Source organism: Gambusia affinis, linkage group LG13, assembly GCF_019740435.1.
Source record: "Gambusia affinis linkage group LG13, SWU_Gaff_1.0, whole genome shotgun sequence".
NCBI lineage: Eukaryota > Metazoa > Chordata > Actinopteri > Cyprinodontiformes > Poeciliidae > Gambusia > Gambusia affinis.
The window spans coordinates 25,044,124-25,071,614 of record NC_057880.1 but is presented as its reverse complement, the minus strand read 5'-3'; the positions used below and the strand labels follow the sequence as shown (position 1 = coordinate 25,071,614).

The window sequence follows — 27,491 nt, the reverse complement described above, 5'->3', positions numbered from 1 at the left end:
AGTTCTTGCTGTATCTCATGTCTAATTTGAGAGAAACAAAACTCAATTTGAAAGGATCTGAAAAGTGTCTTTTTGCTCATAATCTCAGCTGCAGGTGAACGTTGGTGAGCAACCAGCACAAGCAGCTCAGGTAAATAGGCGGCACAAGAAGAACTTAAAGAACAGAACCAACAATTAAGAGTGGAGACCAGCAGCGTTAAGCATTCATCGCATCTTCACAGATAATTATAAGGTAAAAATTACGTGAATCAATCAAACCTAAAAGAGAAAAACGTCTCAAGTGGCTCATGAGACTTTGCTAAGACTGCGCATGTTTTTTTTTCTGCATGTAAAATTTTGTTCATGTGTCTTTGAGTAAATAGGAATGGTGAAAAACTCTACAGCTGCGTTTCCATTTACATTGAAATTGTGCAAATTGGAATTATGGAAAATTCGCTCAATGGAAACACACCAAGTTTGGAAAAAAAGTTTTGCTTTTTTGATTTAAAAAAATGTTTTGCGCTGAATCAAAATTAGTGCCGTTTGCAAAACTGCAGTGAGAACACCTTTTTTTGATAAATCACAAGTCAATTTAGCCTTGATTCTTTTGGCTAAATTTAATGTCCATAAATGTACATTTCTTAATGAAGCACCATATTTTCTCCTTTTTAAGAAATGAAGAAAAATGTAATGTATTGAATATGTTTGTTTAAATGTGATTTTTCTGTATACTTTGTCGAGTGCTTGACATTTATTTAAATAAAATAAAGATTCATGGGGAAAAAAAAGACAACAGAGAGAACGATGGCGATGCAAACTTGTTCACGTGATTTTAACTGTTTCTTAATTAAAGAGGAAGTCTTATGTAAAACCGTCTTTTTGAGCGTTATGTTTATCGTGTTATGATGTCATTACTGCAGCTAAAACAAACTTGGAGTGTTGCCATGATTCTTTCATGCATGTTTGAGAAATTCTTTAATCTCCATGGCAACCATGCAGCTGCAAAACACCTGGTTGGACGTAGCCCCGCCTTCGAGACGCGGCTCCTCCCCCACTAAGCGCCTTCAGACTAGCCAGCAGTAATTAGCAAACGCCAGGTGGAACATTACAGGTGCTAAAGGGTTGCTAAACGTTAAAGGATTAATAGGGGAGCCATGTTGGGATGACTTCCTGAAGGTGAAGTTTCAGAAAGAGCAACAGATTTTAAAGAGACAGAGGCCCAATTTCCATGCATTAAATTGCAAAGTCAGAATTATTTTTGATATAGTCAGCATTTTTATAACAACTGAAGGTAAGATAGTTACTTGATTGTGCTATAAAATGTCATTATGTGAGAGAAAAACATAATACTGCCCCTTTAATGGAGACGCCTCAATCGCAAAATCATGTTTGTTTGTTTTTTTTTAACTTTAGCGGAACATCAACAAAGTTTTCTGCACATTTGTAATGGAAACGCAGCTTTTCAGTTCTGATTGCTGCTGTAATCTGAATGCAACACTTCAAAAATGTACCACACAAAATCTGCTCTGTTGGTGTTTTTCCCCATAGCCTCGTCGTGTTTGGACCTGGCGGTCACAGAACACGGCGGACGGATCCGTCACAGCTCGTCGCTCTCCAGGGTGGCCTCCGGAGGCGAGCTGGCGAACAGGAGGGGGCTGGTGTCTGACGTGGAAAAGGCCGACTTAATGTCGAGCCCCTGGCCTGTCAGAGCGGCGTAGCGGCTGCTCGCTCGCGGAGCTTTCCTCATTGGTGCTGGGATACTCTGATGCCACTGTGCTGAAGACGCAGCAGCAAGCTGGAGTTACTACACAGTTACAGAGCGGATATCTTCAGAAACCTGACAGCTGTGCAGAGTATTTACCATAGATATCAAGTCTGCAGGTGCAAGATACAACTCCAGCATCGTTTTTAGCTGACACAGTGTACCAGCCAGCATCATCCTTTGTTGTTGGATGAATAAGAAGGCAGACATATCCTGTGGAGTCCTGCGTCATGCTGAAATAATAACGGAGTTCAGACTTATTTCCACCAGCAGACAATTTAATAGTTCAGCAAAATGTTTCAAAAGAACGTAGCACAGATGTTAACAGAGATTACATCTTTTCAAAAAAAGAAAAAGTTAGCCACTGGAAAATTTAAGAAAGCTAACAGAACCACTAAATGTTAAAAAAAAAAATCAATGGGGGCAAGCACTAAACATGTTTAAAAATCAGCATAAGCTAATGCTAAACTACAAAACAAAAAACATTGAAGCTATTGCTAAAGACAAAAAACATTTGCTAAAGTTAATGACTAAGATCACTGTATAGTGCGCCTCAACTTCTCGTCACTTTTAGCACAAACGTAATGTTCAGATGGTAAAAAAATCCCTTAGATTAATTCCTCCATGGTAACAAAATTATGATATTCTGACCAATCTACATCAATCTGCCACCAGTAAAAATTTACCTTTTTATGTTACAAATTATTCAAATCTGATTTTAGTATAATTTTCTTAGAAATAAAAACAAAAAGTACTAACCTGATTCTGCTCTTTGTTTTTGAAATAGTTTCATTGTCTTTCTTCCAGAAGATGGCTGGAGGCGGCATTCCCGCCACGCGGCACTCCAGCCTCACCGGCGCCCCCTCAGGAATACCCATGTTCTGCAGCTTCTCCACAAACTGCGGCGGGTGCTTCATTTCTTTCTCTAAGCAGGGAGATCAAATTTATTTCACTTGTTTATGGCAAAAAAGAAACAAGCTGCAAAAAAAACAAAAACAAGCTGCGTTTCCATTACAAATGTGCACAAAACCGTCGACATTCTGCTAATGTTGGAAAAAAATAATAACTTCGCAATTACGTTGTTTCCGTTAAATATGAAATGCAATTAAAATCACATGTAAATAAGATAGTTCTCGCAAAAAGTAATTAAAAAACATCATCCTCCTACTTCCTGTCATCTTCTTTGTCGTTTCCAGCAGTAGTAACATCCGGTTGTTGATCATGTGACTCATGCGATGCGAAAACATGTTTTCATTACAGATTTGCGAAATAAATTAATTTCAATACAAACAAGAAGTGCCAAAGATTTCTATAATATTTTTTATTTTTAATTGGCATGCTTCTATTAAGCAAATTTATTTTCATAATGTCCAATTATCTGGTGAATGGAAACTCAGCTAATGAACGTTAACGTAGTGACACCTCACCAACGACTTTCAGCTCCAGGCTGAAGGAGCTCTGTCCTGCCTTGTTGCTCGCGATACACGTAAACGTTCCCGCGTCGTTCTGCGTCAGCGGGTCGATGACCAGGGAATGGACGCCGTTCTCCCGCACCAGCATCTTGTGGTTGAGGTCTGGATAGATGGGCCTCCCGTTGACCAGCCACATCAGCTCAGGGCTGGGGAGCCCACTGACCTGGAGATGACACACCAACAGTAAGGTGGAGCTAACAGAAGAACAAAACGCTCTAATGTTCTCCATGTTTTTAACGGCCCGTACTTTGCAGTCGAGTCTGCAGAGTTGGCCCTCGTGAGCCATCATGTCTCCGGGAGCCTGGAGGAAGTGAGGTCGGAAGAAACGCTCCTGGGTTTGTTCCCCTTCCACCTCCTGGATGCGAGTGCGAACCCTGGCATCATCATCAGCAAGGCATGTAACAGAACATTTCTGTCATTTTATCAGGTTAAAACAGCAGCAAATTACAGTATGCAACATTTACTTTAAAGGTGAAATAATATGCTTCCTTGACCAGTTTAGGACGGATCTATGAGCTACATAAAACATTTTCATCACATTTTATGCACAAAATCATTTCTAGATAATGAGATTTTATCTGTTTTATGGCCTCTTGTCACCTTAAATCCATAAAAACCGCTGCTGGCCACGACCCGGACTCAACGTTAGGAATTAGTGTATCACGAGTGTATACTCATGAAAATGGCTGCAACCAGATGTGCAATTATTCAAACTTGAAACTTTGAAAAGCAGAAGTGGAGCCTCCTGCACAACTATCAAGAAAACAGCAAGTGGTTTCTGGATGGTAAGTCAACAACAAAACACGTGTTTTCTCTAAAATGTGACATAACTGTTCAGACTCAGAGTTTGAAAACATTCGGATACGCATCTGAATTAGAACCACATATGTAAGTTGGATGTTTTTATGCTGTAAGAAGATCTGAACTGATCCATTTAGGCTGTGGTGAAAAAGTTGGACATGGGTCGCATCTGTCTGCTTTTTAAACTTATGGAACTGCACTTTGATCAGAGGACAGTAATGTGAAACGTTTGAAGGGGCAGTATTATGTAAAATAAACTTTTTTTTATTCATACATGTTTGAGAAATCCTTTAATCTCCATGGCAACCATTCAGCTTTTCAAAACTCCCGGATGGACATAGCTCACCCTCAAGGCAGAGCTCCTCCCCTTCTCAGCTCCTTCAGACTAGCTAGCAGTAATTAGCAAACACCTTGTGCTGAGCTCATTATAGGAGTTACTTCTGAGTTAAACGCTGGTAAAAACATTGTTGAAGGATTAATAGAGGAGAAATGTGGTGATGACTTCCTGAAGGTGGAGTTTCAGAAAGAGCAGGAGTTTTTAAAGAGACAGAGGCCCAATTTCAAGGTGTTAAATTACAATGTCAAATTTCTTTTAAATTGTATTTGAACTATATGGGATTTTTATAAAAAAGTGAAGGTAACACAGTTGATTGAAAAAAAATGGCGTTAATACTGGCTTTGAAAGTGATTTGGGGATTCACTAAATCAGACTGAAGTTAGTCCAGGAACAGGAAGTAACTGCTTGTTCTTCACTCTCCGTTTGTCAGATCGCATCCGTCTAGGGTCTGCTCACCTCTGGGACTGAATAGGTGTCAGCCGGCTCCGCGGCGGTCCAGATTGGACGATCAAGTGTCCCGAGCAGCTGATTCGTCCCTGGAGATCACCAAACAACAAATCCAAAATCAGCCAGAGCCTCCAGCAGGACGGTGTTTATAGAAAGACCCAATACTCCCAATACTCGCTCTGCACCCTGCAACCCTCTATAAAAGCTCAGACTCAGTGGAAGTGAACACAAGGGTTCGAGTACGCAGCTTACAAACATGCAGAAATTAGAGAGTTGCGACAGTACGCCTCATTCCAAATGGCAGAACTGGGCATTAAAAACGACAACTACAACAAGCAATCGACTTTAAATGTATAGTATACGTATTTTAGCTTTCCAAAGCCATTACAGCAGATATTCGGCTGTTTGCTATAACTTGTTGAACATGGAGAAAAATTTGATAGTATTCACACAGGTACAGTAGAGCAAAACAAAAATTATTTCAATACTTTACCTTTTGAAAATGATTTTTTGAGACAGACAGCTTCCTTGCTGAACATTGCCATGTTTTCAAGATGGAAACTTTTTATCTTATGATGATTTAGTCAAAAAATACTAATTAAAATTCAATTTAACAGAGTCTTAAAGGCAATTCCTCCTGCTATCATTCAGCCTCTTAAAGGTCTGATTAGATATTCAAGAGCAAAACTCCTTCAACATGTTTTTACTCAAGTAAAAGTAAAAAGTATCCGTCCAAGAAATTACTCAAGAGTAAAAAAGTATTTGATAAAAAGTTTACTCAAGTACTGAGTAACTTATTAAATTATCAATTATTTAATATTTAAAAATTACTTCATCAGATGAACCAAATACAAAGTTAAAAAGAAATTTTGGCATTTTAAGAATCAAATGAAAATAGTTCATTTCAGCAACAAAAATAAAATCAGGCAAAATAACTTTTTCCAAATCAATTTCTTTCAGTAAAAAATTTATGAAACTTTAACAAAAACTACAGGTGTGTGTCTTCTTAACTTTACTTTTTTAAGTAAAGTTAAAAAGTACAGCGTAGCAAAAATATTCCTACGAGAACATTTTTACAAAAATGTAACTCAAGTAACTGTAACTAGTTACCAGCCAACTCTGCTCTCTGGTTGTCTAGCAACAACTTGCTGGGTAACTAGCAGTTTCAAGTACCCCTCTCCCCCCCCCACCTTTGGTTGCCTAGCGACAATCTGTTGAGTAACTTACGCAACAGCAGTTTTAAGCAGTTATGAGGCAAAACCTTAAAGTAAAAAACGTTATGAAGTGAAAACTGAGAGTAAAACCAGAAATGTAATTCACTGGTTTGGGAGTATTTCAGATATTTAAAGCAAAAACATATTAATTATTGACATCAGCTGAGATGAATTCAGCCCAAGCATGAACGCTCATTTGAAGGCCACCAGGGCGGAAGTGCGAGTTTTGGGCCAAGAGAGGAAGGATGGAACTGAACCTGAGGGTTGGCGGCCATGACGGTGTAGTTTCCGTCGTCGTCAGCGGCGGTGGACTCGATGTGCAGGCAGCAGGTTCCGTCGCCTTCCCTCAGCTTCTGGTACTGGGTGTTCTTCTTCAGGATCTGCTTGCCGTCCTTGAACCAGTAGACCTGATCAGGACCAAAGACGTGAGCAACCGTGTGAAGGGAACGACAGCGGACGGTCAGAACCGGGCTGGGTTTCACCTTTGGAGGCGGAACGCCCAGAACTTTACAGATGAAGGTGACGGGAACGCCTTCCATCGCCTTGTAGTTCTTCAGCTTCTTGTCGAAAACCGGGGCGATGCATTTCCCGGTCGGGATGTCGTCGTGCTGAACCTCGTCGTCCGACTCCTCCACCGGCGTTCGCTCCAAGCGAAACTCGATTTCACTCATTAGCCGCTGCTCAAAGTTGGACACTTTGTACTCCTGGAGAAAGAAAAGCAACAACGTCCAAGTAATCAGGCAGTCGGGTTAGAGAGACGCTTCCATATTTTCATCAAATCTGCCTGAGAAACTGACGACTGCAGCCACATGCAAAAACATGTGCAGGAATCATCAGGCATCCAAACTTATTCCTCACGGAAAGTCAGATGTACCTTTAACACAAATTTATAACTCATTAAATCCTGTTTGCTGTTACGTTTTAGAAATTGGTGCAGCTTTCACAAAAATGTTTAACTTTCATGCAGAGAAGTTTGACTGTCTGTCCTGTACGACCGAGTATCAGGACCAGGCTAAGAAAAAAATATAAATTAAAAGAATAAAGTCATATGAGAATGAAGTCATGTGACAAAAAGGTCATTTTATGAGAATAAAGTCATAATAGTGTGAGAAAATTATAAGAAAAAAGTTGTAATAAAACAAGAAAGTCATAATATTACCAGCATAAAGTTGTAATAATAAGAGAATAAAGTCGTACACAGAAAAAATGACTTTACAAAAAGTTCTAACACAAGAAACAAGTCATAGTTATACGAGGCTAGACGAGTTGTAATAATCCGGTAGAAAGTGTCGTAAAATATGACAATAAATTCATAATACTACCAGAATTAAATTATAATATTATCCGAATAAACTCACGATCTGAGAATAAAGTTATATGATAAAAAAATGATCTTACGAGCGTAAAGTCGTAGCAATACAATATATATACATGAGAATAAAGTCATATGACCAAAAGTCATATAACAAAAAATAATAATAATAATAAAGAATATAAAAATTTTACCAGGATAAAGTTGTAATAACGTCTAACAAAACAATAAACTCATAATTTTAACAGAATAAATAAGATCAGAATTAAGTAGTAATTTTATGAGAACTCCTTCACAAAAGAATTAAACGAGGAACGTTAAGAATCTTGTGAAGTTATACTTTGGTATCAGTCCAAGTATAATCATCAGTAGCAGGACTTTGAAATGATTATTAAACTTTTTCCACGTACTCTTACGACTTTCTTCTGGAAATATTACGTCTTTATTCTACTAATATGATTTTATTCTCATAATTTCAAAAGAATAAAATAAAAAATCTTAGTCTGACCTTAATTTAGGTGGTAAAAAACCTGTTGCTCAATCAAACCAAACAGATCAGAGTAAAACAGAGAAATAATCGTCCAGTTTCTTCTTATCCTTCAGACCCCAAATAAAACCACAAATTAGTTGTATGGATCTCAAGCACTTTGTGGGAGAATAATCAAGATAAAAATCGCTGCCAAAACTTCAAGTGGAAAGTTGAGATGTAGATTTAATAGGAAGCTGAAAATTTTATGAATTTTCACAAATAGTTTTGACTGAATTATTCGTGCATGTTATATATTAGTCGACAGAAGCTTAAATGTTGGATTAGAGATATTAATTAAAATGATTATTTGTAAAAGAACAGAATAATGAGTGCGTATTTTGAAAGTTTCTGGTCTGAGACAGCAACTCATTCACCCTCTAGCAAAGCAGAGCCATGGAAGATCCTTGTACCTCGTCATAGTTAATGACAGTAGCAGCATTGTTTGGTCCAAGGAGTCTGCTCGCTGTTTTCCCCTTAACACTCAGCTTCTACGAGAGGACAGGGATGGATGAACACCAACAACACACAAATGGTACAAACATCCTGCACAGGCCTGTCGCAATAACAAATCAATACAGAGCTCCCACAGGTCTGAACTGGAAGTGATCAGCGCCATCTTGGTAGGTAAATGCATAGCAGACTCAAAAACAACAACAAAAAAAGAAAATACAGGTATGTGTGTAAGAGAAAGATACCCGTACTTTCCGGATTATAAGGCGTACTTAAAATCCTATAATTTTATCAAAAAATGAAAGTGCGCCTTATTAGAGCAATTTTGTGCTCTCAAAATGTTTTAGTTACATTACAGCTACCATAGTTTGGAGCATCGCGCAGTAATAAGTACTGCGCGGCGTATCACCCCGCAGTAATACGTACTGCACTTTTATTGACTGACTTATCTGACTGTTTTGTTTCGCCTTATGTATGAAAAAAGATTGAAAATAGAGCAATCATTAGCAGTACTTCGGAGAATACGGTACATGAATAAAATGGCTGCTGTTTGGATCGACCCTATGAGACGGAGAAGGAAAATATATCAGATGATGTGGACAAGCTGCCTCCGATTTCCTGTTACGATATGGCTAACTAGGTAGTGAACACGAAGAGTTCGTACTCCATAGTGGAGCTTCGAGGCCTGAACAATCAACTTTTAAAATGATTTGTAAAGAACTTACGAACTCCTCATGCGAATGACGAGGTTCTGGTGCCTGACAGAGTAAGTCCGTAGTAACAAACACGTAGCATACATGTCCGTCTAAGCTAGCAGATAAAAACTATATAAGCTAAGCTAATTCTGCTAGTTCGGCAGTAAGTACGTCAGTTAACTTAGTACTACACAGAGGTGGGTAGAGTACTTGTAATAGTTGGAATTTGTGTTGTTTATAAGTTAGACAGGAACGAGGCGGGAGCTAGCTCTAAGATTGTATCCTTTTTACTGTTGTCATAGCAACTCCATAGCAACCGCCTGCCAAGATAGCAAAGTTCACGGAAGCGTGACGTCACGTGAGAGCTTCGTATTTGCTGCACTATAAATTAAAACAAGCTCAGTCGGTTCTATTTGCATGATTTGTCATTTTCTCCCTTTCTACCTAAAACTGGATGATCAGTCTGGTGCTTTGGTCTCAACTAGACGTTTTTTAGAAGATAGTTTTGTTTCCAGAGACTTCATAATTCATCGAATGTCTCCAAGTTCCAGTGTTAAATATTCACTAAAATTATTACAATTTTATTACATGAAAATAGTCTCAAAACCAAAATATTATTGTTTATCGCAGTCACCTCAGGGAGAATTTATCATCCAGCAAAATGTGTTATTGTGACAGGCCTAATCCTAAACAACCACACACACAAGCTGCAGGTCTGAGCGTGCAAACTGTGTTGTTACTCTGTGAATGACATGGATGATGGTGGCTGCAGCACTTTGATATGGAAGATTATTAGGTGTGGGAATTAGTCTGAATCCATGTTTATCCAAACATGAGGGGAGAATGCATACATGCAACATCCTTTTACACCTGTTCACACACCTGGTGGAAACGTGTAAAACAATCCCATGTAGAGAAATACTTTGTTTTACATGAAAAGCCATGTCAGCTTTTATTCTTTTTCTATATTATTTGATAAGTTTGGAGAACATAAGTTGTAACATTTGTTATCTGTTCTGTGGTTTTCTTTCACACCGAGTTAAACTTTAAAAATGACTGAGCAGTTGGTTGCACAGAAAGGTTTCAGATTTCTGACGGTACCTGCTGATGTGCAAACTGAGGAGCCTCGTTTTTTAACCGAAGCGTCTTCTCCATGTCCTGGAGGAGAAGCTCTTTGCTCTCACTGATGCTTTCAGCTGACGGCAGGCGAGTCTTGGGAGTTTTCTTTTTGACCCTGCAGAGGATGAAGATGTAATGAAGGATTGCGGTAAAAATAAGTTTATTTCTCACGTTCTATGAAAAAAAACATAAATCAAGATTCTATTTTTGAGCCATGTTGTTCAGCACTAGTTTCTAGCAGTGTTTGTTCAAAGCAGCGCTAGCTACTAGCTAGCTCGTAGCAATGCTAGCTCGTAGCAATGCTAGCTTGTAGCAATGCTAACTTTTAACAGAAGGAACTAGGACTGCAACTGATGGTTATTTCAGTAATCATTTAAACGTTCAAATATTCTGACAATTAATTGGGTAACAAAAAATTGCACATTCTACATTGTCATTTAACCACTTAAATGGTTAAATGACATTTAACTATTTAATTTATTTTTTACACATCAAAAATAAATTAAAAAGTTTTGGCTCAAATATATTTACAGACAAATGTGTTTTTATCTTAAATGCAAAACATACTTTTGTACAATTTTAGATTAATTGCTGCTCTAAATATGTTTTTTTTTTCACAAAATAATTTTTTTTTAGATGATAAATCAATGATTATTTAAAAAAAAATAAAAAATCGATTAATCATTTGCGCTGTAGAGGGAACTCACCCTGTCGGAGCTCCTTTGGGAAGCCCCATGGAGTTGGTGGGCTGACTCGGGCTCAGGGACGGCAGGACGGAGCTCAGGAAGGCCACCGGGTTCTGGATGGGGCTGGGCGAGGAGCTGCTGGAGGTCGGGGAGGACGCCTGCGGCGGCGACTGGGCCCGCAAGCCCAGACCGCTGTTCAGGAACGTGGGAGACGACAACAGGGACGGAGGACTGGTGGGCGACTTGAGAACCCTGGTGGGGGAGAACCTGAGCGGCGGGGAAAACGGCGGTGGGGTTGGGGAGCTGGTCGCTGACGAATTGAGCTCGGCAGCCAACTCCTGCAGCAGCGGAACCGGTGATTCTGTCGGAGATGGACTCCGGATGGGCAAGAGGGTCTGAGCGGCGATGAACTCCTTGGGCCGGGTGTAGCTGAAGGACACGGCGGTGAGGTTCATCAGGGAGGCGTGAGTGCTCCGGAGCTGAGGAGTCGGGGACGTGATCTGCAGAACGGATGAGTCTGGTGGAGCGGCGCTGAGCTTCAGGGCCGGCGGGGAACTGAACTGGGGTTTGGGTCCGGTTCTGCTCAGAGCTGCAGGAGAAAGGTTCAGATGGGAGGCGTGGATGGTGTTGGTCGGACTGGTCACCAGGGGGGACATGTTGAGGTGAGGAGCAGCAGGAGGAGTCCAGGAGGTGGCGCTGAGGGCTGGGGCGGAGCTGAACAAAGGAGCTGGAGGTTTGGTGGCGCTCAGTGGAGGAATCTGAGGTTCACGGTGCATTCTGGGAGACCACAGAGGACCCTCAGACGGACTTTGGACCTCAGAGGGGAGCTGGGTCTGGAATGGGTGGTGGGGCCGGTGATGGGTGTGGGGTTTGGTCTGAGGTTCGCTCTCCTGCTGCTGCTCCATGAGGACCTGGTTGTGCAGAAGCTGAAGCTGAGCCGGGTCCCTGTTGAAGGAAACGAACGGGAGCAACACAAGTCTTAAACCTGTCGGGACATAAACCGACAGAGAACAAAACAAAGTCCTGCATAGAAAAATACATGCTGCTTTTTCACATATAATATCTAAAGGTCTGACTTGAATTTGTTTTCAACTTCCATCTGAGTTGGAAACAACAGGCCAGGAGGGGAACAGGTTTTATAATTAGTTTGTTTTGTTCGACACAGTGCAGTGAGAAAAAACCGCAGCAGCTGAAAATGTCACAAATGTTGCGACTTTGATCCCCAATAAAACCAAATCTACCAATTTATCAGGTGTGAAAACACTCTAGGCTATGATCTACCGTAAAAACGTATCAGTCCTTCAACTTTTAAGCTACAATCACACAGCAGGTTTTGATTCTACATTCCATTTTTTATTTATTTTTTTTTTTTGCATGGCTGTTCAGGGCTACTGATTAAGTGTAACTGCAAACAGACCTTTGTGTTAACGGTTTGCAACCCCAAAGCCACCCGTATGGGCAGAAGAAAAACATAAACATCACACAGAAGCAAACTGTTTATGGAAGTAATAATGGACGCTGTCGTTCACTGGATGAATTTTTAAAGTTCCTTCAGCAATGGGAGATGGCAGTATTGCTACAATATTAGATCAACACAAAGGAAGCTAATAAAAAGAAAGCGATAAAACCAGCTGAACAAACATGTTTGAGTTTCACTTGGGTTGCTAGGTAACGGGCTTGCCTCTGCTGTGGTTGCTAAGTGACGGTGCAGCGTCCAAATGCAACTTCATCTGGAGGATTTTGAAACTGCTCATTTTCCAGACACCAAAGAACATTAACTTTTTGCCAATAGAAACAGTTGGGCGTTTTGTTTAAGCGCTTTGACGGTTTTTAAAAGTGGTTGAGGCCCAAGTGGAAGTACAAAAACATGCAAAATGTGAATTTTTGTCTTTAAATTATAGACAGATAGACTTTGTTTACTGTTTAGGGGATTTCTACACTGGTTTCACTGGATTTAGAGGCGTCAGAATAAGAAATAAATGCAAATTAATGTTGCTCTTTCTAATAAAAACGGTAAGACACAGTAAACTTTGTGACAAAATGTGTAAAAAGCTTAAGGGGGGATGAATACCTTTGCAGAGCTCGCTGCGTTTTATGTGGATGCAGTGAAGCTGAGTGGGGCATGCATGAGGAAAATCGAGCTGTCCTTTTATGGAATAAAAACAAGTGGCTCACAAACAGCACCATCTCTTTTCCAAATAAATTTACCTTTAAGTGTTAGCAACTTACAGCTTATTTAACATAAATTATTGCATTTTTGCTAAACAGTGAACTATAATTTCAAACTGAAATCTTAAATAAACAAACCAATAAAAGGCAAGTTTCTGCAAATTCATGTATACAAACATAAAGAAGCAAACTTACAAATAAAAAACGCCATCCTTTGTTTTAGAAAGCCGGAAGATCCACATTTTCACGTCTGCATGTGTGATATGTTTGCAGCTGCAGTCTCAGTGAAAGCAGGAGGAAGCGCGCCGCCTCCTCTGCTGCGTCGACACGTCCCTCTGCATAACTCACACAACTCTCAGCTACGGGCGCAAACAAATGGTCGACTAATGGTTTATTAGATTAAATTTAGTTCATATCGAGTAACAAATAACGCCCGCTGAGACCTTCTTTTAGTGTTGCAGTTTGGCTTCCATCCAGCAGAGGGCGCCGCTGGTCATTCTGAAGCAGGGAGTCCGTTAATACGTAAAACAAAGATGGCGGCCAGCGCACTGCATGACGACGTTAAACCTGTTGAGGTGCTACGAAGGTGGCGGATTTAACGAGAAAAATCGCAACATGATGGAAAAAAACTTGGCACCAAAACGCGGTTGTTTTTGAGGGCTGTGGTGAGTTAATGCAAGTTTTAACTTTCCTTCAAGAGTAACAGACAGTACTGTATGAATATGTTCTGTTTATTTTTTTCTGATACCAAAATATAGTTAAAATATAATGTTCTTTTTTAAAATTTCACCTGATAAAAAATGTAGCCTTCATGTTACGGACAGACGGTCTTGATACAAGAGAAAACTGATGTTTTTAAGAAAATGGCCGCCTATAAATTAAATATTAATTGATAAATCAGCTTTATCAATTGATATAACTTCATCCTGGCTCTACTTACAGTTTGGGCTTGGCCAGCACTGGCGGAGGCTCTTTGCCGGACAATGCCAGACTGAGGTCTTCGTCGTAGTCGCCTTGCTCTTCGTCCTCATCCTCGGGGAGTTTGAAGTGGACGCGCAGGCCGACTCTAGTGCCGGATCGGGAGTCTCTGTGGTTCGTCAGGGTTCCTGTTTTCAGGCAGGAGTTAGGCGGAGGGTCAGGCAGAGGAACCACGCCGGTGCCACCGTTTGGCCGGTTTGGGACTGCCTTGGCGTTTCTATCCGACGGTCTGGACGCTTTCTGCTCAGGCGTATTCGCCGCCGCAGGAGACACAGTGAAAGGCCTTTGACTGGAGAAAATCTGCCTGGGGTTCTGGAGATCGACGCGTGGACCACTGGACCCCGAGACGCCGTCCAAGTTCAGGACAGACGGCTCCAGATGGAGGGTGCTGGTATTTAACGGGTCGAGGCGCAACGTGCTGGAAACCAGCGGCTCGAGGCGGATGCTGCTGCTCACCGTGACCTCTGGGTGGGAGGTCACAGCCAGAGCCGACGGGGTGAAGCCATGGCGGGACTCTAACCCACCGAAAGGCCTCGCATGGCCGCTGTTGTTGTTAGCTGAGAAAACAGGAACGATTTATAAATTCATGCAAAAATACTATAAGGCTAAAACAATTAATCGATTATTGAAATGGTCTACTAATTTAGTAATCAATTAATTGTTAATTGGAGTATACAGATTTTTACAAAGGCCACTTGGTCGGAGCAGTAAATTAGCCAAAACTGCATATAAATAAATATCTTGTGCGTTGAAGATAAAAACACGTTTGTCTCACCTGGTTCAGATTTTCTGAAGGAATACATTTAGGAAATAAAATGCTTATTTTCTTATTTAAAAAGGAACTTAATTAGTTGTATATTTGCATTTTAATGTATTTCTAATATTGTGTAGAAAAGATTTAGATGGTTAAATAAAAAATCTCCAGAATATCCAGATTTTTTTATCCGATTAATCAGCAGAATAATAAATAGATTAATCGATGACTAAAATAATCATTATTCCTAAACCCCCTGAACTCCTCACATTTTTCATTCTGTTGAAAGAAAGAGGAGTTTTACCTTTGACCCTCAGAGCAGCGGAGCTGGAGACGGTTCCATAATTGTTGTTGGCTGTGCAAGTAAACATCCCAGAGTCCTCTGGAAAAACCTCAGCTATAACCAGCGTGCAGATTTCCTCTGCAAGAAAAACAAAACAAAGAGCCCTGCATCACTTCAAACAGCCCAGCTGCGTGTTTTTCTACGCATCATTTCAGCTGGGAGTCGGTGTGCAGCGGCTGCAGGAGGACCACGTCAGCCATGGATGGGGGATTCCTTATAAGGTCCAGTTTGTGGGAGTAGCAGCCTGGTTTATGTACAGAAGAAGAGCTGAGGACTTTAAACACTGCAGCTCCTCTAAACGCTGCTCTGGTGAGGCCAGCTTGTGTGTTTCAGACTCAGAGACTGAATGAGTTTCATACCTGGTTCTGCTGGCGATCTGGGCTCTGAAACAAGAACAGAAACCAATTTTAGTCGCAAACTGATCTATAAAATGTATTTTTAACAAATTCATAATGATTTTTGTTTGAGAAATACATTTAAATTGAACCCAGAGCTCATTTAGTTTTCTCTGTTTAGTTTCTGACCTTTTCCAGCTGCAGTAAGAGTAAAACTTCATTTTGTCCAGTTACAAATTTCACTTTGTCGTTACAACGAGACATAAAACTTCATAACGAAACGTTCTAATTTAAACAAGAAACTTTATAGTTACAACAAAAACCATTCAACAAATAGCGTTATATAAAACTCGTCTTGGTTGACAGAGAAACTTTTTTATGACTCGATAAAACTCGTCTTGTAATGAAACTCGTTTAAATAAGAAACCTGCGTTGTAACGGAAAACGTTCCCAATGTAACGGGAAGCGTTCTCATAAAAAAATCAGAGTGGTATATAAAAACTTAGAAAACTTCTCATCACAACAAAAAAGTTTCCCTTTGTGAAGAGATATAAAACTTCTTTCATTAGAACAAGAAACTCGTTAAAACAAATATGCATGCCACACTTTTCAGTCTTTTTGCTTGTAAAAACCTTTTCACTGAACATCTGAAAATCACATTAAATAAAGAACAAACTGCTCTTAAATGCCTCCACTTTTTCTTCTTCTACACGTTTATTCAGGCGGATATGAAAACCCAGGCAGCAGATTTTACTTTTCTGTAGGATCCTGAAATCAGGGGAGTCCTCTATGAGTTTTCCGTCTCTGAACCAGTCGACCCGCGGAGACGGGACTCCCTTCACCCGGCACTCCAGCACCACCAGCTGGCCGTCTGACACACTCAGCTCCTGTAGGCTCTTTTCACACCAAACAGGAAACGGGGATGCATAAACACAGCTGGAACCACATATTTACATACACACAATAAATGGACACAGGTTGGTTTTTTTCTCATAAGCGTTTATGTCACAATTACCAAAGTTATGTCTATTTGCTAAATGCTGCAGCAGGAAACCCAACAGGTTTGACCTAAGTGACACTGATGAAATGCATGAAAACGTCTGGATTGAAAGAAATTTGCAAAAAAAATAAATATCTAAAAATCTTCTCACAAGCAACTAGAAATAATTTTGGTGATTCAAACTGACCCAAAACAAGAAAAGTTTGGTCTGATTTTACTTCAGACAGAAAGAAAATAAATGTTTGTGTCTTAATTCCTTCTGGTTTCTACCTTTGTGAACACCGGGGCGGCCATGACGGGCGGCCCGCTTCTTTCTTCAGAGCAGTGCTGGCTGAAGGTCGGAGTCTGCAGGAAAACAGAACCAGAACCGGGTCGCAACTACGTACATTTAATCAAGCAACTTTTTTAAAAATTACTTTTAGGAGTATTTTTACTATGCTGCACTTTTTACTTTTAATCGAGTAATTTTATTATAAAGTATTCCTACTCTTATTTTAGTAAAAGTTTCTGGATTTTCTACCTACTGAATGAAAAACAAACATGTTTTAACCAAAAGTTCACCAGACACACACCTGCAATTTTTGCAAAAGTTTCAGAAATTTATTATTAAAAGAAACTGATTTAGGAAAAAATTGCCTGATTTTGCTATATCTTAAATTATTGCAATTTTTGTCCATAAAATACCAAAATTTCCATTTAGCTTTTATTTTTGTCTGCCTGATGATGTAATTTTTAAACATTAAATAATTGATAATTTCATCAGTTACTCTGTACTTGAACAGACTTTTTACCAAATACTCTTTAGCTTTTGCTTGAGTAATTTCTTGAACTGCTACTTTTTACTTTAGAGTAATTTTATTATGAAGTATTTCTACTCTTACTTGAGTAAAATGTTTAGATTTTCTACCCACTGAATGAAAAACAAAAACGTTTTAACCTAAATTTCAGACACAAACAAACTCCTGCAGTTTTTATTAAAGATTCATAAGTTTTTAATTGAAAGAAAGTGACTTGGAAAGAAATGCTCTGACCTTTTGTTATTTATATTAATTATTTTAATTTTAGTGTTTAAATACCAAAATTACCAATATTTTGGTGCGTCTGACAATGTAACTTTTAAACATGATTGATTTTTAAATCAGTTATTTGGTACTTTTTCACCGAATACTGTTTTTCTCTTACTTTTGTAATTACTTTTTACTTTTAGTTGAGTAAAATATGTGGAAGTAGTGCTGCTCTTCCTTCTGCCCTCCTCTGCTGAAGATCCAAACAAATATTTAGAAACGCCCAAATAGAAATGCTGCTGATTTCATTTTTAGAAATGAAATCAGTTTTTTATTTCTAAAAACTGATACATTTTCAGAAATGAACTCAGTTCTGGAGCAGCAATAATAAAAAAAATTTGCTTCCTGTTTTGGAAATCTTCACAGGAAGACATGTGGGTTGTAATATTTTGGATAAAAATGAGGCTGCAGATGGAAAACTTGCAGTTTGTTTACCTGAAGTTGTGGCGTTTGTGCTGCAGTGGACAGTATGGATGACCCGGCTGGATTTAAAGCCAGTGTTGAAGTGTTTTCAGTTTCTGTTAGTTCTGCTGTAGTGGGAAACACCTGCCCAGGTAGCACTGTTTCCTCCTCCCCAGCAGGAGGAGCCAGGGTCACTCTGGAGAGCTCTGGGACTTGCAGAATGGTGGCAGATGTCCGGACTGGGAGAGGAGCTTCTGGAGCAGTTTGGGTCAAATCCTCCTCCGGTTCCACTGCAGCGAGCGGAGACGCCGCCGAGTCGTCCTCCTTCACAGGCCGGGTTTGGTTTGACGACTGACGGAAAGATGGAGATGGCTTTGGTTTCCGCTGCAACCTTAAAAAACAAACAAACAAAAACAGATGTGAAGTAAGAATAGGATTATGCAGATTTGGTTGTTAAAAGCAGAGATTTTATGCAGATTTTTTTTATTAAAGACTTTCGTTCTCACTTTTGGAAATTACTTAATTAGAGATTCAATTTATCCACTAATGAGTTAATATAAAGGGTGACTGATTTATTAATTGACAAGCGGCCATTCTCTTAAAAAACCTGAGTTTCCTCTTGTATCGAGTGTCTTTCCGTAACATAAAACGTTAAATTTGTCATAACAAGCTAAATTCAACAAAAAACCTCATTAAATTTGAACATTATTTGTGTCAGCGGTATTAAATATTTACTGAATAAATTGTGGTTTTCTCACATTGTTAACCTTCGTAGCACATCGGTGATATTTGGTAGAGAAGTTGTAGCAGCTCCTTTGTGTATCTTGGATGAATAAAACGCCATTAAAGTGAAACTTAATGAGTTTGTCGAGTGTTTTTATTTCAGAACAGAGCCGCGTTAAGTGATTTTATTTTCACCCCACAGCGGATTCTGCTCGGACCGTTTCTCTTTTCCGTTCTGGTTCGGCCGCCATCTTGTATTGTGGCTCCGCTGGAGGATGACCAGCGGCGTCCTCTGCTGGGTGGCGGCCGAATTACAACACTGAAAGAAGGTCTAATCGATTGAAACTAATTTTAATTTAATAAACCAGCTGTTAGACTTCATAACGATCACTGCTCCCAATAAATTCAAACATGTTTACATCCCTGCTATAAGCTGTTATTGACATAGTTTTACAATTTTCTTCATGATGTAAATTGATTATGTTAATTATTTTATGACGAATAATGATTAAAGGATAAAAAATGGCAGCTAAATAAATAAATAAATAAATAAATTGACAACTAAATAAATATTTAGTTATCGGAAGGTAAATTTCTAAGCAGATTGATGTGAGTCATGACAGTAAAACTCACTGGGCTACATGATCAAATCGCTGTTCAGCCTCAGAGTCTGAAGAAGAAGCACCTGAAGGATGAGACAGGCGTGAGAATAAAGCTCCGAAGAGGTGATTATCTGATGCTTTAGATCAGGGGTCCCCAAACTCGGTCCTGGAGTGCCGGCCTCCTGCATGTTTTAGTTCTCTCCTTGGTTTAACGCACCTGAATCAGATGATGGTTCGTTAGAAGGCCTAAGAAGAACATTGACATGCTGAAAAGGTTGTTGGTGCCACCAAGGAGAGAACTAAAACGTGCTGGATGCCGGCCCTCGAGGACCGAGTTTGGTGACCCCTGCTTTAAATAAACGTGAGCCTCACCTTCAACATAGATCTCAGCCGACGTAGAGTCCGTCCCGTAGACGTTGGAAGCGAAGCAGGAATATCGGCCGGTGTCTTCCTCAAACGCCTCTGCTATAACCAGAGAGTGAAGCTCGCCGCTGGTGATGATCTGAATGTCAGGGCTGTTTTCCAGCTCTTTTCCCTCGCAGAACCACCTGGAAGTCAGCAGAAAGTAAACCACCTCCATTTGTATTCGTTCATCTCAGGATCTCACCACAGTACTGGAAAGTAACTTATTCAGAAACTATTTTAAGATTACAAATCTGAAAAGTGTGGCATAATTTTGCATTTGGACACTTTTACTCTGATACTTGTAAGAAAAATAAAATTTGTGTAATTTAATCTGCTCTGTGAAGGCTTCAGGCAGGGTTGGGCAAGAAATTGTCATGTTCCGTGTTTTTCTGTGTGTTTATTTTGAGTTTCCTGTGTGTCTGAGTCTTGGAGCTTTAACTAAGGTGGGCTGAAAACAAACACATAACACACTTTTTTTTTTCACAGTTTTGTGTGTGAAATAAGAAGATGTTGGTGGTGGTCGTGTCTTTTTTTGCTCCTATTTAACTGTTTCTGGTCTGATTCCCATCAGCTGGGTTAAAGTTAAAGATTTTCATGAGCAAGTTGCATCTTTTTACTGCAAAACAAGAAGCATCACCAGCACTGGCAAACCAAGTGAAATTTGAACAAGAAGGAGAAACGTTGACGTACTTTGACAGAATGTGGCATAAATTTAATTGTAACTCTATAACTGTAAACATCAAACTCCTCCGTCCGGAGCAGCAACATACCTCTACGTCAGCGTGCGTCTATTTTCAGAGGATGAGGCCTTGATACTTCATAAAATCCAACCAATGGCCAAACAAGAAGCGTATGATGGTGGCTGTTGGTGTCATCGCTCAGCAATAAACCTGTCCGCGCGCAAAAAACCGGACAATGATTCAAGCTTCTAAGGTTCTGTGGTAGCAGGAAGAGAAAAAGCCACACACACGGGATTTCAGTCCCAAAACAACAGCTGGACGGACCGAGCGGAGCTGCTTCTGATGAGTAAGGGGCTAAATTGAAAGCATGAGTAGCAGAGGAGGAGGCGGTTGGCCCATGAAGGCGAAGACCCAGCCTCGCTGCACCTGTCTGGGCTATTTTCCCTACTGAGATCAGAACCAGAGAGGAGGTTTCCTCTCCGACTCACTGACCTTACGCACGACACTAAACATAGACTCGGAGTACACACAATGCAGAATGTGGACACACAGTACAGCACTTTACAATGACGTCGGCTCCTTGAAGTGAGACTAATCACAGCTCAAACCGCAAAAACAGCCAACTGGGACTGGAACGATTAATCGGATTAATAATGATTAATCATGAATAATCAATTACTCAAATTGATTATTTGTTAACTGGAGTATATAAAAAGACAAAATGTTGAAAGAATAACACACTCAGTGGTATTTAACCCAAAACTGTACACAAATGCATAATTTGTTCATTTAAGTTTAAGAAAATACTTTTTTTCTGTCAATATTTTCTACCTGTAGGACTTCAAGTGGCAGTTTTAGCTTCACCTGGTTCAAAAATAAAAATCTTTTAATTGCTATTGATTGGTTAATTCAAAACATAAACAACAGATCAGCCATACATTGTATCAATGTTAAGTCGAGCAGAAAGAGCAGAGCTTTTCACCTGTTACTGTTTGAAGTATTTGTTTAGCTGCAGATGAATCCTTTGCTTCAAAGAATCAAACATTCACTTAAAGAATGCCATGTTGTTGCATCTTGGGCAATAAAATGTTTACTTTATTATTAAACATAGATATTTGCATCTTCGAATGTATTTTAAACGCATAAAAATGCTTTGGTGCAGAGCTGAAACGATTAATCACGATTGATCGATTACTGAAATAATCGTACTAAACTAATTTAGTAAGCAATTATTTATTTGGTGAAAAAAACAACATAGTCATAGCAGTAATTAAGCCAAAACTGAACAAAAAATACATTTTGATTGATGTATAACAATAAAAAAAACTCTGCAGAATGTGTAATTTTTTTACACGATTAATCGCTAGATGCTGCCTTACAGTTAGTCAACATCACAACTTTCACCATGAACCACAACAAACTGAGCTAACTGTGAAACAAAGGTCACGTGAATGTCAACACAAACTCATAAATGCATCATCTGAGCAAAAACTATTCAAGTAATCTCACCGAGCGCCTCACAGTTCCGTCAAGAGCCGAGCCGGTCCATTATCAGTCAGGACTGCAGCTCACATTGCCAGTCCGGTCTAAAAATGGCCGGCAGCTACATTCTCCACGGACACGTATAAGTTAGAGGCTCAACAATGTTCAGGAGGACCAACAAGCCCAGGCTCAGCTGCTGCCCGCCGCAGCTCTGAGAGGAAACCCAACAACACCGGCACGGACGGGAAACCAGCTGAACGCAGCGTGAGAAATAACCGCCCGTCACATGTTAGCGCATTCTGATGATTAGTTGTACGGAGGAGCGATCTGTGGACAACTCTGACTGATTGCTTTCACGATTTACTCCACTCAACACACACACACACACACACACACACACACACACACACACACACCATTCAGAACCAGGACCAGCTGCTGGCCATCATCACATGTCACTTCTGTCAGGATGGCCCAGGAACAAACAGCATCTTCCTTCCCAACTACTAATCCATTCACTGAATACTTGATAGCTGGCAAAGGAAGATATGTGAGTCAAATCTTCACGTGATTCTGAAATCACGTGAAGATATCACGTGATTTATATATATATATATATATATATATATATATATATATATATATATATATATATATATATATATATATATATATATATATATATATATATATATATATATATATATATATATATATATATATATAATACTTTCTGGATCCTTTGTGTTGTTGGATTGTTGACTTGATTCTTTCATACATGTTTGCGAAATCCCTTAATCTCCATGGCAACCATTCAGCTGAGCAAAATGCCTGGAAGGACCTAGATCTGCTTTCAAGGCGCAGCTCCTTCAGACTAGTCAGCAGCAATTAGCAAACATCTGGAACTGCACTCATGATGGGAGCTACTTCTGAGAGCAACCCTGGTAAAAATGTTGCTAAAATAGAGGAGCCATGTTGTGATGAGATCCTAAAGGCTGAGTTTCAGAAACATCAGGAGTTTTTAAAGAGACAGAGGCCTAATTTTAAGGGGTTAAATTACAATGTCAAATTTCTTTTAAGTCATATTTGATGTATTAGAATTGACGATAACAGTTACTTAATTATACTATAATATGGCACTATACACCTGGAAAACACACAATGCTGCCCCTTTAAGCAGTTTATTTTTTCTTACCGAACTTCAGGGACAGGATGTCCCCTCACGATGCAGTCCAACTGGACCTTGGTGCCTTCAGGAACCTCCCTGCTCTTCAGCTTCAAGATGAAATATGGAGGTTCACACGTCGGCTCCGTGTGATTCGGACTCTCTTTGGGCGCCAGACTTTCGTCCAGATCCTCGGTTTCCTGAGAAATGCAGTCAAACTGCTCCTCTTTAGGAACCGTGCAGTCCTGAAACTCCAATCGCCCGCTCCCCGGGTCCTGCCGGGCCACCGCCGGGCCGGGTGTCTCCTGCTCCACCTCCACAGGCATGGCGGCGCGCTCCCTGTTGTCAGGGCTGATGGGGTAAACTGCATCGTCCGTTTGGGTTTTGCTCTGGATCCTGGTCCGGTGGGCCTTGCAGGCTCTCGGTCGGACCCGCTTGGAGCTGTTGGCCTTGAAGAGGGAAGACAGTTCCTCAATGAAGTCCGCCGCCTTGTTGAGGAACTCCTTCTTGGACTGGGTCTCCGGACCGTAGGGGGAGCTTTTAGCCAGACTGTTGGTGTCGTTGAGTCCTTCGTTGGCGTCCACACTGTTCCTCGTCATCTTGTCTTGCCTGTTGACAGAATTGGGTAGTAACTAGTTACATTTACTCAATTACATTTACTTCTTTAATTTTTCTGAGTATTTTTACTATTTTGGCCAGGTAATCGGAGTTGGGGGAAGTTTAAACTGCTTGTGACAAAGCAAGTTGTTGCTAGGTAACCAGAGCAGAATTGGGTAGTTTCTAGTTACATTTACTCTATTATGTTTTCTTTAGTAGCTTTTTTGAAAGAATGTAGTATTAGGAGTATTTTTACTATGCTTTACTTTTTACTTTTACTTGAACAATTTTATTATGAAGTATTTCTACTGTTATTTGATTAAAAATTTCTGAATTTTCTACCCACTGAATGAAAAACATGTTTTAACCAGAAATTCACCATAAACAGACACAGCAGCTCATAAGTTTTTTATTAATAGAAACTGATTTGGAAAAAATTAATTGGCCTGATTTATTAATTTTTTTATTACTTATATTAATTATTGTCATTTTGGTTCTTAAAATACAAAACTTTCCAAGTCATTTTGTTCTGTCTGATTATGTTATTTTAAAATATTAAATAATTGATAATTTGATCAATTACTCAGTACTTGAGTAGACTTTATACCACAATGCAAAAACACCAAATCTTACGAACTATTGGTCTAATTTCTAGTGCAAATGTCTTAGTACACTTGAATTATTACAAAACTAGCTTAAAAGTAACTTATCAGCAAGATGTAGGAGCTTGTTTTAAACAAATGATTCCCTGATGTTGATGAAAAATACTACCGCTATTGGCAGATTACTTCACTTATAATAAAACATTTTCATCACGTTATAATTGAAATAATTTTCCAGCGGAACTAGAACTGGGTTGCTAGGTAACGGGCTGGGATTGGCTGGCGTTGCTAGGTAACGGCTTGGGCAAATTGATAGTCAATCTGCTGGTGGAACTAGAACTTGTTTTTATCAATATTAAGAAATAATTTACTTACAATAAGCTCCTACATCTTGCTGGGAAGATACTTAAAAGTTAGTTTTTTCTTATTTCAAGTGTGATAAGATTTTTGCACTAGAAACTACAGAAAAAATACTTGGTACGATTGTTTTTGCAGTGAAACGGTGCGGTGGATGGCTAGTGTCTACTTTTACTTGAGTAAAAATATGTTACTCTAACTGGGCTACTGTACCCACCTCTGACTGTTGTGCGTCTTCGTGTCAGGTGTGAACCTGGCGGATGAAGACGCAGGTAAGTGGTTTGAGACCTGAGCAACGGCGGATAAAGAGACTGTGTTTTGGGAAAGGTGGTTGGTGGCGGTTCCTGACGTCACAGCGGCCTTTACGTCGCCTATCTCGTCTCGGGTCTCGTGTCCGATGGCCTGGCAGGCCAAGTTCACACTCTTATCCAGCTCCTCCTGGCTGAGGAAGGCTGACAGGTCTGGGAACTGGGAGTCGTTGTGGCCCACGGTTTCGTCGCCTTTGGCTTTCAGAGAGCCGTAAATCTGGAGGCGGGAGGAAGGAGCGTCGGCGCGGCTCGTCTCGCCGTGGCGGTGTTGGGCTCGGTCCTCGTAGCTCACCCTCAGCAGCTGGGAGAGAGACGGAGGCTGCTCCGGGTCGTCCTCCATGCTGCTGAAATGACCACACATCAGGTCCAAACGATAATAAATGGATTCATAAACACGAAAACGGAGGGTATTATAAAAAGTTTAAACATTTCCTTACAGTTCTCCCACATTGACTCCTTTTTTAATCCCATTTGTTTTTATAATTTCCATCTTGTTCGGATTGATCGGATCCAGCAGACTGGGAACAAACAGCATCTTTGCAAAGTTATCCAAACAAAACTAACAAAATTACAAAAAATAAAAATAATAATACATTTCTGATATTGTATAAAATGATTCGAATATGTAGAATGTTGCATTTGTTATTCTATTAATTGTTGGTTGCAGTCCTAATTAGTAATTTTCTTTTCCCTCAACTATACGCCACGCAATGTGTTGGTTTTTAGCATAAAATCCCCTAAAATAACTAATCAAAGCTTGTGGTTGAAACATAAATATTAAAAAGTTAAAGTACAATGACCACACAATAATCTTGTAATTCGCATTACTCCTGAAATGAAGGCATGTAGTAAAAATAGTATTTTATTTTAGCCGGATTGCGGCCTTCCTCTGGCCTCCTGCTCCTCCGAAGGGGGGATCGGGTTCCTGACACCGGATCGGTTCCCCCCGTCCACCTCCCACTGACACCTGGATGACGTTTTCACTGAGAACGGATTTTCCTTGTGAGGTACGATGCAGGTTACCGAAAACAGACGTGGAAAAAAGCTCGTAAATGCTGCTGACCAAAAAAAGCGCAAATTAAGGAAGAGGAGCGATGGCCTTCCAACAGGCTGCAGCTGTTGTGAGCATTAATACTTTGCAAACAGGCGCGTCACATCTAATAATAGCAAAGTTGGGCTGGGGGGGTCAGTTTACAAGCAGAAAATCAACACAAAAAAATCGTTTTATCTGTTTGGGGCTGATTCTGATCAGCTCCAACTGGGATTTATTGAGTTACAACAACAGAAGTGATTATCAGGACGCTGCTGAGGGCGATAACACCCGTCCCGTTTCCTTACAGAAATGGAGCCAAGCTTGTTTCTGAGGGGAGATAAGCCACCGGCACAAAGAGAGAGAGGCCAAACAAAATGGGGGCGGGTCGGGTTTACCTTCAGAATAGACCCAGCTGGACTCTGACCACCTGTGCTGCTGCTGGAGGGGGGTCCCAGTCTTCCGGCCACCTGGACAAGTCCCGGATTCAGGCAGCTGCTCTCCCTCACACCGCCACCGGCTCGGAGTTCAGAGGAAAATCAGCTGCGGAGGAGCCGCGACCAGCGGAGAAAGTGGCAGCATTTGACAGCGCGGCGGCTGCAGGGTTATTTTTGGGGCCGGACGGGACCCATGTGTCTCTGGGTGGCGACCCGCCTCATTGGACGGAGGAGGAGGGGGGTGGGGGTGTAAAGGGCCTCTATATTCTGAATGAACCACAGAGATCATTCAGGAGGTCAGAGATCTTCCTACAAAACATCCAGTTTGACAGTTTAACGAACTCAAGATTCCCAGAATTCTCTGGTTATTTTAGAACTCAAATTTAAATGAATGGATAGATGGACGAATAAATTGTTCGATGAAGGAAATGTTGGATGGATCAATGGTTGGATGCACAGATGGATGGAGAAAATGTTGGATGAGGATTTTGATGTTTGAATGGAGAGAATAAACAATAGACAGATGAAGTATTCCTGGATAAACTGATAGAAAAACCAAAACATTTTCTTTGTGCATCTTTTATTAAAAACCTGGCAGAAAAAAAGCAAACAATCTGGATCATCAGAAATTAATTTATCATGTAAAAACAGCTGAGAGAAAAAAAAATATCTGGAAACTCAAACATTGTTTTTCTCCTGAAACTAGACGAGAGTTTTCCCGTGCAGGTCGGTTTCTCTGTAAACATTTTCCACAAACAGAAACTGCTTCTCTTTCTGTTGGAGGAAAAACTACAACTGCTTTCATCCAGTGTTGAAACTTCACTCTTTCTCTAGTTCATCAAAAAGTTTTAGAGAAAAACAAGACAGAAAGAGAAAACCAGAGCGTCTATTTACACTTAAAACAGTGTAAGAGCTTGTATCAAAATACTCATCAGATTATTAAAGAGGAAAATGCAGCAGTGACAAACTATATACACATTATAAACAAGGTATACATCTTAACGTTTGCATAAAGACTCATCAGATCCATGAAGAAATAGAATCTGGGATATCAAAAGGTTCACAAGGATTTCTGGCACTTTCTGGGAAAAATCTGCAAATCGTGCATGTAAGGCTAAAAGCAGAGCAGAGGGACAAAAATAAATAAAAAAGGAAATAAGCTGTTAGTCTGGATGGTATGGAAGAAGATTGGAGCCACAAAAGAAAAGGAGAATTTAGACTTTAATCTTTGGAGGAAAAAGTTGGAATTTGGAGG

At 40.2% G+C, this 27,491-nt stretch overlaps 1 protein-coding gene across 6 annotated transcripts; it reads right to left on the bottom strand.

Moving 5' to 3' along the window:
- Nucleotides 1-1,316: 1,316 nt before the first annotated feature.
- On the bottom strand, nt 1,317-26,390 carry mypn (myopalladin). 6 transcript variants are annotated; one of them, XM_044135965.1, is made up of 23 exons: nt 26,198-26,390; nt 25,207-25,287; nt 24,679-25,110; nt 22,936-23,514; nt 19,546-19,721; nt 19,205-19,256; nt 17,882-18,239; nt 16,653-16,727; nt 16,137-16,278; nt 15,407-15,430; nt 15,009-15,125; nt 13,913-14,507; nt 10,825-11,748; nt 10,100-10,232; nt 8,264-8,341; nt 6,495-6,716; nt 6,270-6,419; nt 4,808-4,887; nt 3,461-3,587; nt 3,169-3,376; nt 2,501-2,666; nt 1,841-1,974; nt 1,317-1,755 (listed from the first exon to the last, which is right to left on the bottom strand). In XM_044135965.1, the coding sequence occupies exons 2-23, from the start codon at nt 25,257-25,259 to the stop codon at nt 1,577-1,579; spliced, it is 5,004 nt and encodes a 1,667-aa protein (XP_043991900.1). In that variant the 5' UTR covers nt 25,260-25,287; nt 26,198-26,390; the 3' UTR covers nt 1,317-1,576. The 6 variants fall into 6 exon arrangements, with proteins under 6 accessions (XP_043991900.1, XP_043991901.1, XP_043991902.1 ...); XM_044135966.1 differs by lacking the exon at nt 25,207-25,287 and having other exon boundaries at nt 24,679-25,113; XM_044135967.1 differs by lacking the exon at nt 25,207-25,287.
- Between the last annotated feature and the right edge of the window lie 1,101 nt (nt 26,391-27,491).

Excerpts from the sequence above, each read along its gene's own strand:
- mypn (XM_044135964.1), bottom strand. The coding sequence starts at position 25,259 with ATGGAAATTATAAAAACAAATGGGATTAAAAAAGGAGTCAATGTGGGA. Across the intron at positions 16,279-16,652 it reads CCGCCCCGGTGTTCACAAAG|AGCCTACAGGAGCTGAGTGT; the intron begins GTAGAAACCAGA and ends TGGTGTGAAAAG. Across the intron at positions 6,717-8,263 it reads CTGTCATTAACTATGACGAG|GAGTACAAAGTGTCCAACTT; the intron begins GTACAAGGATCT and ends TTCTTTCTCCAG.